The 14,071-nt window shown below is 49.0% G+C and overlaps 1 protein-coding gene across 1 annotated transcript in view; it reads left to right on the forward strand.

Moving 5' to 3' along the window:
• VWDE (von Willebrand factor D and EGF domains) overlaps positions 1–14,071 on the forward strand; it is a 395,553-nt gene that overhangs the window by 118,762 nt on the left and 262,720 nt on the right. The window contains exon 3 of the mRNA XM_086941980.1: positions 9,483–9,714. Coding sequence (XP_086798106.1) covers positions 9,483–9,714 — 232 coding nt within the window. The remainder of the gene's footprint in view (positions 1–9,482; positions 9,715–14,071) is intronic.

The raw sequence follows: 14,071 nt of genomic DNA on the forward strand, positions 1-14,071 counted from the left end.
AGCAAACAAACAGACAAGCTTTCAGCTTTAGCAGAGGAGACCCCTTGCCTCCCACTGCAGCTAAAGCTGTCGACTCCGTGAATTGGCCACTTCCTGGGAGAGTTAGCTCTTCCCAGAAGGGAGAGAAGGTTTCCCTAGAGGGTTTGAGGCACGGGCGGGGTGGGCTCCGGCCCAGGGCCCCAGCCTTTCAAGGGGGGTGGGAGTGAGGGGGAGAGGGTGGGGGCGGGGGTCCTTCAGTTATTTTGGGAAGGGAGGGAGAGGTTGCAATCTGGGTTTGGGCCATGAATTTGGACGGTGGGCTCTGGCCTGCGGTCATCAACTCATGAGGATCTTTGTGTGGGGCACCGAAGTGTCTGTGTTCAGGGATGTTGGTCTGCAGATTCGAATTTGAAACATCAAATGTGTGAGGGATGTCGGGTGGAGCCGGCCACCAGATGTCCATTATGTTGCCATGTGGGTAAATAGATGTATGGGTGGAGTGGTGGATGTATGGGTGGAGTGATGGGTGGAATGGTGGATGTGTGGGTAACATGGTGGATGTGTGGGTAACATGGTGGATGTATGGGTGGGGGGTGGATGGATGAGTGAGGGGATGGATGGATGGATGGGTGAGGGGATGGATGGATGGATGGGTGAAGGGGTGGATGGATGGTGGGAGAGAGGATTGATGCATGTATGGAGGGATGGATGGGAGTGAATGGATGTGTGTATGGTTGGAAGGGTAGATGGATGGATGGGTGGAGGGATGGATGGATCAGTGAAATGGTGGATGGATCGATGGGGGCTGGATGGTGGACGAGTCGGTGGGTGGATGGATGAGAGAGGTGATGGATGGATGGATTGATGTATTGATGGGTGAAGGGGTGAATGAATGGATGGATGGATGAGTGAAGGGGTGGATGTGGGGATGGATGGGTGATTGAGGAGGGTGGATGGACGGGGAAGGATGGAGGAGTGAAGGGGTGGGTGTGAGGTCAATGGATGGATTCATGAGTGGATGAGTGGATGGATGGATGGATGGATGGGTGGGTGGGTGAAGGGTGGATGGAGGGATGGGTGAAGGGTGGATGGAGGGATGGGTGGCTGGGTGAGGGGAATAGAGAGAGAGGGGGAGGATGGATGGATGAGTGAGGACATGGATGAATGATTGGCAGAGTGGATGGGCAGGTTTGTGCATAGATGGTTGAGGAGAGGAGCATGGAGATGGATGGGTCAGAGAGTGCATGTGTTGGAAGGGGGTGACCTCAGGGGTCAAGACTGCTCTCCTAACCACCCGAGACCCTCTTCTCCCACAATTCCTGCCGAGTCTTATCGAGGGATGGTCCCCGCCGGGGAGGACTGATCGTACACACTGTCGGCATACCACACTTACGAACGGACACCACACCGTGAATCTTTATCAAGTATGAACTTTATCAAGGTAAAAAGGGTAGCAATATACAGCGATCGAGGGGTCGTGAAAGTCTCGTAGGACAAGGGAATGGGGAAGCGGGACAGTCTCAAAGGGCCGGCCAGTACGTAGCGTACCCTGCGCACAGTTCTCAATCCTCGAACTGGGGGGTACGGAGGCTGGCGATGGTACTTGCTGTCCTACTCACTTCGGTTCGAGGTTGTTGTGAGGGTAGCATTGATGGTCCAGCCGGACCAGGGGACTCCTCCAGCCGCTACGAGGTCAGCAGGGCTCGATCCGGAGTGCACCACAGTGTTCGTCGTTCAGGGGGAGCCGCGACAGCGTCAGCAGGGCTCAGGATGGTAGCAAGAGTCTCTTGTTCACAAGAGTGGACCGCGACGAGGTCAGCAGGGCTCCGATGGTTCAAGTCTTCCTCTAGCTTCGAGGATGAGCCGCGACCGCGTCAGCAGGGCTCGGTGGTTCAGTTCCGTAGCTTCAGGGATGAGCCGCAACAGCGTCAGCAGGGCTCGGGGGGTCAGAGTCTGTTCTCCTCAAGGTCAGCCGCGATCAGATCAGCAGGGCTTTCTTGTCCAGGATACAACTGCCGGCTGGATGGGAGGCAGGCTGTCTTATAGTTCAGGGGCCCTTTGATGTCCGGACCCTCAGAGGCAGGAGGCCGGTGGTCCGAGGGCCAGGCGGCCGATTGTCTTGGCGGCTGGTTCTTTGATGCTTTGGACCATGCGTCCAGGGGATCCCAGACGCCCATCAAGGTTTGGAGCCAGCTCGCTAGGAGGCCAAAGGTGTGAACAAAACCAGCCCCCAGGGATAGTTCAGAGGTGTGAGGGGAACCAGTTCCTCGGGAGGAGGCCGGAGGTGTGATTGAAGCCTTGGTTTCGGGTACTTGGTGGGTCTTTCGCCCCCGGGCGGGTCCGGGCGCGCCGGACGCGCACGCCTGTCTGCAGCCAGGGTCGACCACGAGCTGCCGAAAGGGAAGAAGGCGGCCGGCCGGCCGGTGTGGCCAAACATGGAGTCTGATGGTCACGTGCACTGTGGCAGGCACGCGGTCTGGAGATCGTTTCAGGTCCGGGGTAGAGGGGTCATGTACAGTTCTAGGCGGGCTGGGGTCAGGCCCACCGGTAGTCCTTGGGTTGCGGGGGATCAGAGAGGACCACGCCACGAGGCCGGGTCCAACAGCATGCATGAGTGGGGGGAGGGTGGAGAGCGGGAGGGATGGATGGGTGGGTGGATGGATGAGTGAGGGGTTGAGTGGGTGGACGGATAAGTGACTGGATGGAGAAGTGTGGCTCAGGGGTTAGAGGCGGCAGACCCGGAAGCTGAGATCGGCCCTGGACCAGGGTTCAATTCCCCGCCTCGGCGGGTCTTGGGCTCAAAAATTCCACGGACTCGATAATTCTCGCTCCGGTGCCTTCTCGACTCACGGGTTCACACTCTGCGACTCTGGGCAATAGCTTGCTTAATCTCCACAACGGCCCCTCGCGGCGGGATGCCTGACTTTCACCTTGTGGATACCCTGCCGGGGTTATCTCACAGGGGAATACCAGGACGGGTTCCCTAAGCAAGCGCCGGGAAACCCTTTGTGGGTAGCTGTGCGCTATATAAGCTCAAATACATTTACATTTACATTTACGGATGAGTGGGTGGGGGGATGGGTGGAGGAGTGGATGGATGGGTGGAGGAGTGGATGGATGGATGGATGGAGGAGTGGATGGATGAATGGAGGAGTGGATGGATGAATGGAGGAGTGGATGGATGAGTGGGAGGATAGCTTGGGTGAAGGGGCGAGTGGTTGGATGGATGAGTGGGTGGATGGATGGGTGGAAGAGTGGATGGATTGGTGAGGGGATGGATTGGGTGAAGGGATGGATGGATGATGGATGGATGGGTGAGGGGTGGATGGAGGGATGGATGGGTGAGAGGATGGATGGATGGAGGTATGGATGGTGGATGGGTTTCAAGTGGTTGAAGGGGTTTGGATGTGGATGGGGCACAGATGGAGGGAAGGAATGAATGGTGGGGGAGTTGGTGGATGACCAGGTGTACATGACGGATGGGGAGGGTTTTGATGACTTCCTTTGCCTTGGAGGATTGTGTTTTGAGCTGTGTGGTACGCCTCTGTCGTTTTGCCACACCCACTCACAGACCTGCAGTTTGATAGGCACTCTTGTTGTGTTGAGCATTGTTTGCCGGATATGGGCTGTGGTGTGCGCGTTGCAGTCGATCATGTGGTGTGCCGGATTACCGAGGTTTCGGTCGGGTGGTGGGGGGCCCAACATCTGGGGGAATTCAGCTGGGGGGGCTAAGCCTGGAAAAGTTTGAATACCTCTGCCTTAGACCCATGGATGCATCGCAAAAAGGGAATGGCCCAGCCTAGCCACCTCCGGGCAGTGACGGGCAAGGACTGGCCCGCCCTTGGCCCGGGCTTTGCCCGGCGCCACCCGCGGGCCGGGATCCCGTTTGGCCTTTTGTGCTTCTCCTGGTGCGTAGTTTCAGCATCCGTGGCGTGTCAGTGCCGCTAGTGTTACCGGGAGTTGTAGTCCCGGAAGTCTGCGACTGCTTGCTGCCTTCGTTTCCCCCTAGGTGATCCGGTAAGCAGAGGGCAGCTCTCGAGGTGGTGGCTACAGGAAGCTGTTGGCTGGCTGCGTGGCAAAAACTTTGACTCCTGAAATTTTAAGCTAAAAACAGACTCATTTTAGCTTTCTCTCAACTAAAATTGCCTCCACTGTTTAGATCTGCTGTTTTTAGGCAGAAGTCCCAAACCGATAAACTTTTAGTAACACTCCTAGCCTTGAAAATATGCAATGCAAGGAGGTTTAAAGTTCTGTGACTTCTATAGAACACACGTTCTGGATCTGGATGACCGACCTTTTTGAATTGCATACAGCATATCCATATTCAATTGTTGATGTCTCCAAGTAACTCAATGTGTGGACATTTAATGTCTTACTTCCTCTCCTAAAGAGCATATAGGATATTACGATAACATCCCTTCCCTCTTTCCTATCTGGCTACTCTCATCATGCCTTTGGAAAGGTGCGCCGCCATGCTAATGTACATTTTCTAGGCAGCGTTGTGCCTGTTTATTCTTATGGATCTCGAAAAATCTGCTATCCTTTCTGAAGGCTCTTCCTTTAACTATACTCTTTTTCGACGTCGGAGAGGGGCTCTGATGTCAGGAGTCACCAAAATGAACCCTACTTTGTGGAATTGACTATTGCCATTGTACTCGGGCTATGTGGGACCAATGGCGAAGGCAGGGTCGTTCTAGCCAAGGGCACCCTTTTACCTACACCCCTGTGGGATGACTGCATACCAGCTCTCTCCTGTAAAAGGCCCATTAAGATTCCAACAACAGGGGCGTTTAGTCATCCTCATGTCCGGGATTTGCGTGAATGACTGTATGTGTGGGATAAGTGGTGTTTTTGGTCTTTGGAATGGTAATTGCCCAGAGGAAGAGATTTTTAATTCCCATTTTATTCAAGTTTAATTTTAGGAATTGTAGACATGCACTTTACTTTTTATAAATGTTATGTGATCCTTTGGTGTGTTACTCATTGGGGCCATTCCTTTGGGCGGCACTGAAGAAAAGGCGAGCTGGGACACTTTATGAAATCCGCTCTTAGAGGTTCTATCCATTTTTTAGGATTTACTGATTATGTAATTGTGATGATTGGTTTTAGTGATGATAGATTTTTTTTAATAATGCAAGACGATTTATTGAGCTTTACTGCTAGTTCTTACTGTCAGTTGATACATTTTATCGTTGAATTTCAATGGTAATTTTTTTGTTACTATACTTTATATGAAATATATCAAAATAAAGAAATTGACTGTCTTTGGAATGGTACCTTTTGATTTATAAATATCCCCCTTTTTAATCTGTGGGCTCAAACTATTTTATGGAGACCTCTTCAATTCATCAGGATCCTTGGGTGCAACAGGAATGCAAATCGAAGTGAAGACTGGATACCAGCATCCTTGCCTTTATCCCATTAATTGCACTCCATATTTTTTCAGTTCACCATAATGTTGTTGAGAGATGTTAAAAAAGTAGTGGTGATCACTTGGTCGCCAAGTAGGTGTATCTCTCTAGGGCAGGGGTCTCCAAACCGGTCCTGGAGGGCCGGATCCATGCCAGATTTTGGGGATATCCCCATTGAGATACATGTAGTAATTTAAAAAATCTGGCATGGATCCGGCCCTCCAGGACCGGTTTGGAGACCCCTGCTCTAGGGCTTCTGCTTGGTTCCCATTTCAAAGGCTAGTCTTGGCAGCCATGGCCTCAGGTAGGTGATGTGGAGGCCACTTGATTTCTAGGTTTAAGCGACTAGACATAACTTGAAGCAGACTACATTCTCTGAATATCAAGATGGCATGATTAAGTGATGCATTGCTTTGACGCCCTGGCTTCTATGTAGCATAGCGGCAAAAAATGAGAGTAAACCTCAACAAGGGTAAATGTTATGAGTGGTTGGTGTCAGCGTGCAGCCTGTACTCCAAGAGACACATCTGTTTCAACTGGACATGCTGGGAGCCCACCCTTCTTCACCAGCCTTGGGTGGCAATGTAGTGTGCTGTGAGAACCCCTGGAGAAAGTTAAAAACAGTAAATAATTTAAAAGACAAGGGCAAGTAAGTGATAGTTAAAAGGCAATCTGCAATTGTTATGTGGGAATCTAGGACCCTAGTGTAATTTTCCCGATTCATGCCCATATATACGTATAATTCACTCAGTCCTTATATAGGCATAGAAATCATTGCCTTAGTTAGTCTTAGCCTGTGCAGCCCAAATACGGCATGGCTACTTCCACTAAACTCCGAGAATCCACAATGATTTCTTGGAAAAACCAGCCTTCAGCAGTCAGGGACTTCCCCCTGCTTGATACTAATTTATCGAAGAACTCCTGGAGTTTTCAAGGAATTGAGACACTAGTGACAATATTATGTCCAATCTCACGTCAAACTCAACACCTTCAAAGTATAAATATGCCTACATTTGCCCAGTCAAACACACGGTGGTTTAGGAGCAGATCGACTAACTACTTGACCGACGCCCTGCAGCTGCAAGTGCCGAAGGAAGACGACCCTCCAACTGACGCACTGAGAAGACGCTGTCTTTTCTCTTGCTGAGAAATCCAGCTCCGGTGTTTCCAGGCAACCCTTGCGGGTTGCTGGGAGATCGAGTCCTGAGAGTGAGATACAAAACCTCTATCATTCTGAACCCAAGGTACGGAGCTGATTAGACCCATACAGCTAGATTCATCCAGCATTTTTGCGAGTGCAAACGGTGCGAATCGCTAAATTCGGCCGTTTGTGCCCGCAAAAATGGCATTTGGAATTCATTAATGTGTCATGAACTCGCAATTTGAAAAATCGCAAATAATTGCGATTTTTCAAATTGCGATCGCATTTAAGGAATCTCAATTTGAGATTCCTTAAATGCTATTCATGAGCCTTTGAAAAATTGGGATTTAGCTATTTTTTGCCGCTATTTACCGCGTAGTCTGACTTCGTGGTAAATAGTGAAAACTGAGAAAAATGCACTTTTGTGCATTTTTCTCAGTTGTATGTTACACACACACATGTCCTTTTGACATGTGTGTGCGCAACATCAGTCTACATTTTCATTTCAGGGGTGCTACAGGGTGTCCTTTGGACACCCCTGCACCCTTGAAATCGCATCCTTATTTGCGATTAGCAAATTGCTAATCTCAAATCAGGAATAACTCCCCATTCATTCCTATGGGCCTTTAGGCCCATAGGAATGAATGGGGAGTTATTCCTTATTCGCGATTAGTAATTTGCTAATCGCAAATAAGAAATGTGTAGGAATCGCAATTTATTTAGCGATTCCTACATGAATCCCGTTTTGAAAGTCCTTAATAGCGATTCCTTAAAACGGGACTATGATGAATCTGGCAGATAGAGAATTCTTGGAACAGATTCTTGGCAGAAAATTACTTGACTTAAGCTACACCACACTTACTCCTCCCTCATACTAGACTTAGGTTAGGTACACCGGTGTATGCGTATTTTAGAAGCACCAGTTGAGTACTTTTAGCCACTATTTTATCAATGTATGTATTTTATGCATTTTATGTATTCTATGTTTATGGCTTAGAAACCATATCATGCTCTTACAGTACTGTTTATAATACTGTTCGTATTATATGCATTGTACTTCTTAACTAACATTTCAATTGTAGCAGTGCATTTCTTATGCTTAAGAAATAAGACTGTTCAATAAATACTTTTATTGAAAACGCCCGTCTCTCTATTGCCAAGCAACTCTGGTGAAACAAACTATGCACATCTGACTGAGTAAAATAGCCGTCTATTGTTTCCGCGACTCTAGAGATACGTTTCATTCTGGGGAAACAAAGTTGTCATGTTATACGGTTGTCAGAAACTAATCCCTTCTTGTTTATTCGAGAAAGTTTCTAGTGAACTCTGAGCTAGCTGGCACTCACAATTAAGTCTGATATATTCGTCAGAGAGCTAGTCCACTTAAGTCCTACGTCTAAGCTGCAAGATGTATTATTCCAATGCGCAGAGCCTATTGGGAATATAGGAACTACACTACACAATCTCCAAGAGAATATACACATTCAGAGATTTGCTAAGTTAAAGATGATGTACCACAAGCACCCTAACTGATTAGTTTTAACTTCTTTTTGCAAATAGTGTTTGAAGAAGGGAAGGTACCATTTTATGGTGTCAACTACAGAACTATTCCTCTGGTACCAACAAGTGAGAAAATTCCTTAGCCAATTGAACCTGCACCGAACCCACTCCACTTCAGTGAGAAAATTCCTTAGCCAATTGAACCTGCACCGAACCCACTCAACTTAACTGTGTACCTGGAGTACTGTCAATGTATAATTATTGCAAAATCCAAATCCTTTTGTGCCAAACAGCTGTGTGAGTGTCCTCTTTCATCAGCAAGGAAGGTCCAGCCTTCCACTCTGGTGTGTGGGAGAAAAGAACAGTATCTTCACTGATTCACTATAATAAAAGTTTCGAGAAGTTAATGGGAAACGTGAGTTCTAATCATCATGCAGAGCTGTTTTAAATTGATTGAACGTGGGTGAAGCTGGCATGTATATTTCAAGATTAGGTGAATACATAGTGGTTCATGTGTGCCAAAATACACAAACCTTGTGCTTGTAGTTCATCAACACTCTCATTTTCATGGTAATCTTTCAGAAAATATTTCTATCCATCACATTAATGTTCATCATTCTTCTGCCATCTCATTCTTTCTTCTCCTTCTCTCTAATCCTTGTCTCCTTATTCTTATCCCTGCTTGGGTCTCCTCTCCTCACTCTGTCCAGACTCCAATTAGTCTATTTTTTTCCTCTATTTGCCTCTTCTCAGCATCATCGTTCCTCTTATTCCCTTGTCTTTCATTTACTGCTCAAATCACATCTTCAGCAGTGTCCCCATCTCTTCAGCATTCCCCACCTTATCAATTCTCTTTCCAATGTCATTGTCTCTCTTCAGACTCCTAAGATCTCCCTTGCCTATGTTTAGCAATATCATTTTCCTTCCTTCACTCGTCTTTCCTTCTCCCAAGTTATCTATCTTACCATGCTCTTTCTCTCCCCTGCACTCATTTCTTTTTCATCCACAGTCCCCTCCCCCTAACCCCTTTAATGCCTTGCCTACTACCGATGCCTCCACTTCTGTTTCTGAGAGACCGAGAGCGGAAGGAGCCGGCACGCCGGACCCAGCTTGTGGAATTAATTTGGCTCCTGACTCTGATATGGTCAGACCAAGCCAGAAAGGTAGAGGCATGGTTCCTGTCTGTAGACTCTGTACGGTGAAGACAACTGGATGCAGCACGGTCAAGCAGGGGCTAATCTAGGACTGAAAATATTTATCCTGTTTTCTTGTCAGAAGGGAACATCTCCAATTTTATGTATCTGTTTGGTGAAATTAGGTAGTGAAATATGGAATTTCTGAAACTCTTTTCCTTTCTAATACTATAGTAAAAGTCAGGAACACGTAATGGCATAAAGGTTATATCTGAGTTCCCTACTGATGTTCGTTCTAACTTCTTTTCGTTCATGCAGATGAACCACTGTGGTACCCAAGCACCTGTCTGGTTGTCTCTGAGGGAGTCTGAATCCCTTCCCGGACCTGGTGAGATCAAGCAACTTACAGCTTGTGCAACATGGCAGTTCTTCTTCAGCAGCTCAAAGGATTGTTGCCTCTTCAGAATTCCCGTCACCGTGCGGAACTGTGGTGGTTTCTTTGTATACCTGCTACAGCCCACTCAAGGATGTATGGGATACTGTGCCGAAGGTGAGGAAATAGAACATTTGACTCAAAGGAGCGCAGTTGGGATGGAAAAGTTCTCTGCATGGTAATGGACGTGCACCCCTGCCCTATGTTCCTAATTGTACTGATGTCTGGATCCGTAATACTGATATTATTTTTTTTTATGACAGGCAAACACAGATCACTCATTAGTCCCATGACATAGGCCAATCTCGCGGATTACAGTCTTGTTGGACCGAGAGAAGCACCCAAAGTGCTACCCTCATTGAGGTGGAAGGCAACTGCCTTCACCAGGTGTTAAGCAGCAGAAACACAGTGGTGGCAGCATGCCATGTAGTAATCAGTAGATGTGAACAGGTCATTTTTAATTTAAGTAAGGCCTTTCGGCTCACTCATTTTAAAGTTTCACTGCTGTGTGTAACTCATCCTTGACCTAAATCGGTTTGGTGTGAAGTGCTGCACAGTGCAGGAGTGATGTACCAGAGCTGGATGTATGTTTTCCTAGAAGTTGTACAGCAGATGAAGGATGCAGTGCTGTGGGCGGCTAGCATGGTCTCGGCAGGAACGCTCCACATCCTGTGGTTCTGGGCAAATCACTTAATCTCCCCTTGCCCAACAAAATGAATGTGTCCATCTTTAATGCAACTGGATCTCATGTAGCACTCTGATAACTTCGGGGCAAGTTCGAGCTAAAAAACAAAACAAAAAAAATGCATGTGATGGGTGTATATATATACCTGTGAATTGTACAATAAGTGAAGGGTGCAGTGCATGTGTATGAAATGCATGTGCTGGGTGTATGTGTACCTATGAGTGATACAGTACATAAAGCACGGGTACTCATAGTACGGCCCGCGGGCCGCCAGCGGCCGGGCAAGCCTTCCCTGGCGGCCCACGGACCTTGCAGACATCATAGTATCTACAACCGAAGCGAGACTCTGCTGCTCTGTGGGGGTCGGGTGATTCATTCCGGTGATATGCAGAGCGGAGCTGCAGGGGCCTAAGAGGTGAAATACAATAAAGCCTCACTAACATGCAAATGGTCTTTTAAAGACCTGTGAAGTGCGCGGCTTTGTGTGTGTGTGTGCCCGGAAGCTGTCTCAGCTGGGCGACACACAGAGTGAGATGCCGTTCCTGTCGCAAGCTGACTCATCGCTGAACCTAGGGCTCGCAGCATCCGTCTAGCAGAGGGAAAAGGACTGCAGCCCCAAAGCTCCGAAGTCTGCAGCAAGAAATTCCTCAAGTTGGGGGCGCAGAGGGTAGCTACCATGACTGACATTACTATTGTCAAAGAAGGCTGGGCGCAGAAGAGGGGTAAGTGCAAAAACGAAAGCATTTGCTCTGTATCAAAAACAGTCATTCTCAACAATATGGAAGCTGTTCTGATTGGTCATTTAGAGGAATGACCGGTTGATGAAAAATGCAGTGCCTCTTATAGACAGGGTAGGTGTGTTGTTGTTTTTGGTTTGTAACAGATGATTTATTTTATAAGGGGTTAGCTGTTTTTGTATTCACTTGTCTGCAATATGTCTCTTCTGGCAATCCTTCTTGAAATGAGGACTTTGTAAAAGTAGTGTCGTTTTGTATTATTTTGGTCAGCCCGTTTAAACGCAGAGGCCTACCATAATCTCTCTATTTTAGAAATTAAAAGTTTACAGTGTTCAGTTCCCATCAACCAAAAACAAGTTTGTGTGCCCCCTGCCAGCCGTAAGATTTTCATCGCCAACAAAACAGAAAACAAATGATTTTCTTCTGTTTTGCCATTATTGGAAAGAATTGTTTTGTTTCTAGCATTCAAATTTACTGATTCCTGGGGGCCGGCTCGGTATCCTTTGTTGTGGGAGGTATTGCTGACATCTAATACCGTTTTTTTTAGAGACTTATGGTGGTTGTGTATAATTGAGAACAGAAACTGTGTTATTGAAGTCCCATGGGTACACAGTGGGTATTTTCCACTTGCTTTTTGCACCTTCTTGGCATCTGAATCTGGAATCTGGAACTAGCTTCCTCCATCGCTCCCTGTCACCATTTTTATCCGGATCTTTAAAGCAGACCTCAAATCTCTTCTATTCCAAAGACGCTTTCAGAACTAATTTATAAAATGCATGAATAAATAAATGACAGAGGGTGACAGAGGGAGGGAGGGAGGGAGAGGGAGGGAAAGGAAGGGAGACAGAGACAGAGGGAGAGGGAGGGAGTGAGGTAAAGGGAGGGAGGGAGAGGAAGACAGAGGGAGGGAGGGAGGGAAACGGAGGGAGACAGAGGGAGTGCGAGGGAAAGGGAGGGAGGGAGACCGAGAAAGGGAGACCGAGAAAGGGAGACCGAGAAAGGGAGACCGAGAAAGGGAGACCGAGAAAGGGAGACTGAGACAGGGAGGCCGAGACAGGGAGACCGAGACAGGGAGACCGAGACAGGGAGACCGAGACAGGGAGACTGAGACAGGGAGACTGAGACAGGGAGACTGAGACAGGGAGACTGAGACAGGGAGACTGAGACAGGGAGACTGAGACAGGGAGACTGAGACAGGGAGACTGAGACAGGGAGACTGAGACAGGGAGACTGAGACAGGGAGACCGAGAAAGTGAGACAGACAGAGGGAGGAGGGCGACAGAGGGAGGGAGGGAGGGAGGTGGAGTGAGGGAGGCGGGGGAGGGAAGCAGAAGTGAGGGAGTGAGGGAAGGGAGGGAGGGAGGGAGGAAGGGAGGAAGGGAAGTGAGGGAGGGAGTGAGGGGAGTGAGGAAGGCAGAGGGAGGGAGGCAGAAGGGAGGGAGGGAGTGACGGAAGGGGAGTGAGGGAGGGAATGCGGGAGGGAGAGAAGGGGAGTCAGGGAGGGAGGCGGAAGTGAGAGAGTGAGGGAAGGGGAGTAAGGGAGTGAGGGAAGGGGAGTGAGGGAGGGAGGGAGAGCGGGAAGGGGAGTGGGGGATGGGGGAGTGAGGGTAGAGGATAGAGGGAAGGGAGGGAAGGAAGGGGAGTGGGGGAGGAAGAGCAAGAGAGGGAAGAGGAGTGAGGGAAGGGGAGGGAGTAAGGGAAGGGGAGTGAGGGAGGGGGAAAGGGATGAGAGGGAGGGAAGGGGAGTTAGGGAGAGAGAGAAGGGGAGGGAGGGAGAGGTCAAAGGGGAGTGAGGGTGAGGTCGAAGGGGAGTGAGGGTGAGGGAAGGGGAGTGAGGGAAGGGGATGAGGGAGGGAGAGGGAAGTGGAGGAGGGAGGGAGAGGGAACGGAAGTGAGGGAGAGGGAAGGGGAATGAGGGAGATGTGAGGAGAGAGGGAAGGAGAGGGAGGGAAGGAGAGGGAGGGAGAAAGGGGGAGAGGTGTAGAGAGAGAGTAAGACAGAGAGAAGGAGTGAGACAGAGTGTGGGAGAGGGAGGGGGAGAGAGGGAATGAGAGAGAGGGAGTGAGACAGTCAGAGTGAGGGAGAGAGAGGGAGGGAATGAGACAGTCAGAGTGAGGGAGACAGAGGGAGACAGAGAGAAAGGGAGAGGAAGGGAGGGAGACAGAGAGATAGAGGGAGGGAGAGAGAGAGATAGAGGGAGAGAGAGAGAGAGAGAGAGAGAGAGAGAGAGATATGTGAGAGAAATGTGTGAGAGAAATGTGTGTATGCCGGGTCTGGTGGCTCGGTGGACGAAGGCTTCCGCTGCAGGGACCTGTGTCCAACCTCATGGTCACAGTTTTTCTTGTTGCGCTAGCCCCGCCCCCTCCCCAACTGACCCCGCCCCCACCAGTGCGTTCCTCGGACACATACCACACTGTAAATTTGGCCCCCGAGAGAAAGTTTGTGAGTACCCATGACATAAAGGATACAGTGCTCTACAGTACATGACAGCTAAATGCAGGTGCTCGATGTATGTGTGCCTATGAGTTGTACAGGGAGGATAAAGTACTGTGCATTGTGTGCATGCTGTATACGTGCACAGGGTGTGCATGTGCCTGTGGATGGTACAATATATGGAGGCCATTTTGGAAGACCCAGGGCTGCATGGTGAAACATGGAGAGGAGGTTGAGAAATCCTCCAGACAGGTTTGTGTATTACTGCATTCCTGCAAGCTGGTCGGGATACACACTGGAGAGGGGAGAGCCAGGCTTTCCCAGTACTCTTCAAAGAGTGCTCTTTGATTCAGTGAGAGTTCACAAGGAAGGGGCCTGGGCACATCTTTGGAAAGAGATGGGGGATGATACTAGAATAATAAAGAGTAGGTCTGACACCCAGGGATAACCTTTGAATAACAAATCATTGTTGCTGACATCTAAGTGTGAACTCTAGGCAATCTCATGCCCTGTGTTGTGGGACTATTGACATTAGAGTCACTCCTGCGGTGACAGGCTACATATATAGAGGAAAAGAGAACAGAGCAGTGGACACTTCCAAAGAAGCAGACTCCAACAG

This window comes from Lissotriton vulgaris, chromosome 10 (genome assembly GCF_964263255.1).
Source record: "Lissotriton vulgaris chromosome 10, aLisVul1.2, whole genome shotgun sequence".
NCBI classification, from domain to species: Eukaryota; Metazoa; Chordata; class Amphibia; order Caudata; family Salamandridae; genus Lissotriton; species Lissotriton vulgaris.